Source organism: Triticum aestivum, unplaced genomic scaffold (genome assembly GCF_018294505.1).
Source record: "Triticum aestivum cultivar Chinese Spring unplaced genomic scaffold, IWGSC CS RefSeq v2.1 scaffold156620, whole genome shotgun sequence".
Classification (NCBI taxonomy): domain Eukaryota; kingdom Viridiplantae; phylum Streptophyta; class Magnoliopsida; order Poales; family Poaceae; genus Triticum; species Triticum aestivum.
Window position 1 is genome coordinate 1 of NW_025258261.1, and position 1,771 is coordinate 1,771.

At 54.0% G+C, this 1,771-nt stretch overlaps 1 protein-coding gene across 1 annotated transcript; it reads left to right on the forward strand.

Annotated features, from left to right (window-relative positions):
• The first annotated feature begins 6 nt into the window (after nucleotides 1-6).
• LOC123177667 (uncharacterized) lies at nucleotides 7-1,771 on the forward strand. The gene is made up of 2 exons (XM_044591283.1): nucleotides 7-1,320; nucleotides 1,647-1,771. Exons 1-2 carry the CDS (start codon nucleotides 237-239, stop codon nucleotides 1,688-1,690), a joined length of 1,128 nt encoding a protein of 375 aa, XP_044447218.1. The 5' UTR covers nucleotides 7-236; the 3' UTR covers nucleotides 1,691-1,771.

A 1,771-nucleotide genomic window follows, 5' to 3' on the forward strand; every position in this document is an offset into this window, starting at 1 on the left:
ACAGGAGGTGTGCTGCTGGAACTGCTGCTGTGTGCAGCGGCTAAGTCAGAGGAGAGAAGTGTGCTGCAGCTGCCTGAAGCTGAGGTTGCTGTTGGTTGCTGTCCTGCTGCTGAGGAAGGAGAAGTGGGGCAGTGTTGTGCTGCTGATTGAAAGGGAACTGGAGACTGCTGATTCTGCAGAGGACTGTGTGCGGCTGTGCTTGCTGCTATTGTTGGCTGTGTAGGCTGTATCCGAAGATGAGTGAGCCAACAGGCCTTGCTGAGGCTTTCGAGAAGCTAGCTAAGATCCTTGAGGAGTCGAAATCTGGGGCCATCGTTCCTCGACAGGAAGTGGCTCAGAAGATCGAACTGTCGCCCATGGACATGAAGTTAGAGGGGGCTACCAATTATCTGAGCTGGTCCCGAAGGGCGTTGCTGGCTGTGGAACAGAAGGAGCTTGATGGGCACTTGTTGGGTGCTGTTGCTGAACCAGGAGACAAGACTACTGTGGAGGGAAAGAGATGGAAGGTCATAAACTCTGTGCTCATTGGCTGGTTGTTGAACTCGGTGGTGCCCCCCATTGGACGCTCTGTGGAGGGGCTATCCACATCCGCTGCGATATGGACGACTCTGTCCACCTTGTACTCAGGTAAGGGCAATGTCATGCTCATTGCTCAGATTGAGGGGAAGATCAGTCGGCTGCATCAAGGTGATGACATGTCAGTGATGACATATGTGGCAGAGCTGCAGGCTTTGTGGGCAGAGCAGGATAACTGTGACCCTCTGGAACTCTATGATGCGGCTTGCATCGAGTCAGGGCGCAAGTGGATTGCACGCAGGCGTGTGCTGAAACTGTTGGAGGGGCTTAGAGGTTGCTTTCATGGCAGGAGGGCATCCCTGTTGCACCAACCTCTCCTGCCCTCTATTGAGGAGACTATTGCTGCAATGTCTCAAGAGGAGGTGTGGCTATCTCTTGAGCATGCAGACATGAAGGTTGTGCCGGCTTCGACATTTGCAGTCACTGAGCGCATGGAGTGGAGCGATCCCAACAAATGTCATATCTGTGGGGAGGTAGGTCACTGGAAGTGGGCGTGTCCAACTCGTGGCAGAGGCAGGGGATACGACAGAGGGGGAACTGGCAGAGGCAGGCGTGGTAGAGGCAGAGGTGGATACTCAGGGACCTCAAGGGGCCAGGCTTCTATGGGTAGAGGTGGCTACTCAGGACACTTAGGGGATCAGAGGGCTCACATGACAGTGGCAGGAGACATTGGGACGTCACAAGGCAAAGATGCAGCTGATGCTGACTATGGAGACTTTGCTCTCTGGGCCTCCACTGATGAAGGTAATCCGGATGAGGCATGTCTTGCTTCTAATGAGAGTGCTCCAGAGTGGGTTCTTGACTCTGGAGCATCTAAGCATGTTGCTAGTAATTCCTGCATGTTTGAGTCTTACCATAAGCACCCTCCGTCTCACACGGGCACAATGCAAACTGCTGATGGCACAAACCAGCCTGTCATAGGGGTTGGCACAGTCAAGTGCACTCCGACCATCTCCCTATCCTCAGTGTTACATGTGCCAGCTTTTCCTGTCAATTTGGTCTCTTTCAGTGCTCTAATTGATCAAATTGACTGTCGTGTGATCCTTGACAAATTCGGTTGCGTGATTCAGGAGCGCCAGACGAGCCAGACGGTTGGGACTGGCACCAGGCGTAGGGGGCTCTGGTACATGGACCAGGAGGTGCAGCCGGACTTGGTGTGTGCTGCGACCATGGAGGACAAGGAGAAGGAGGCGAT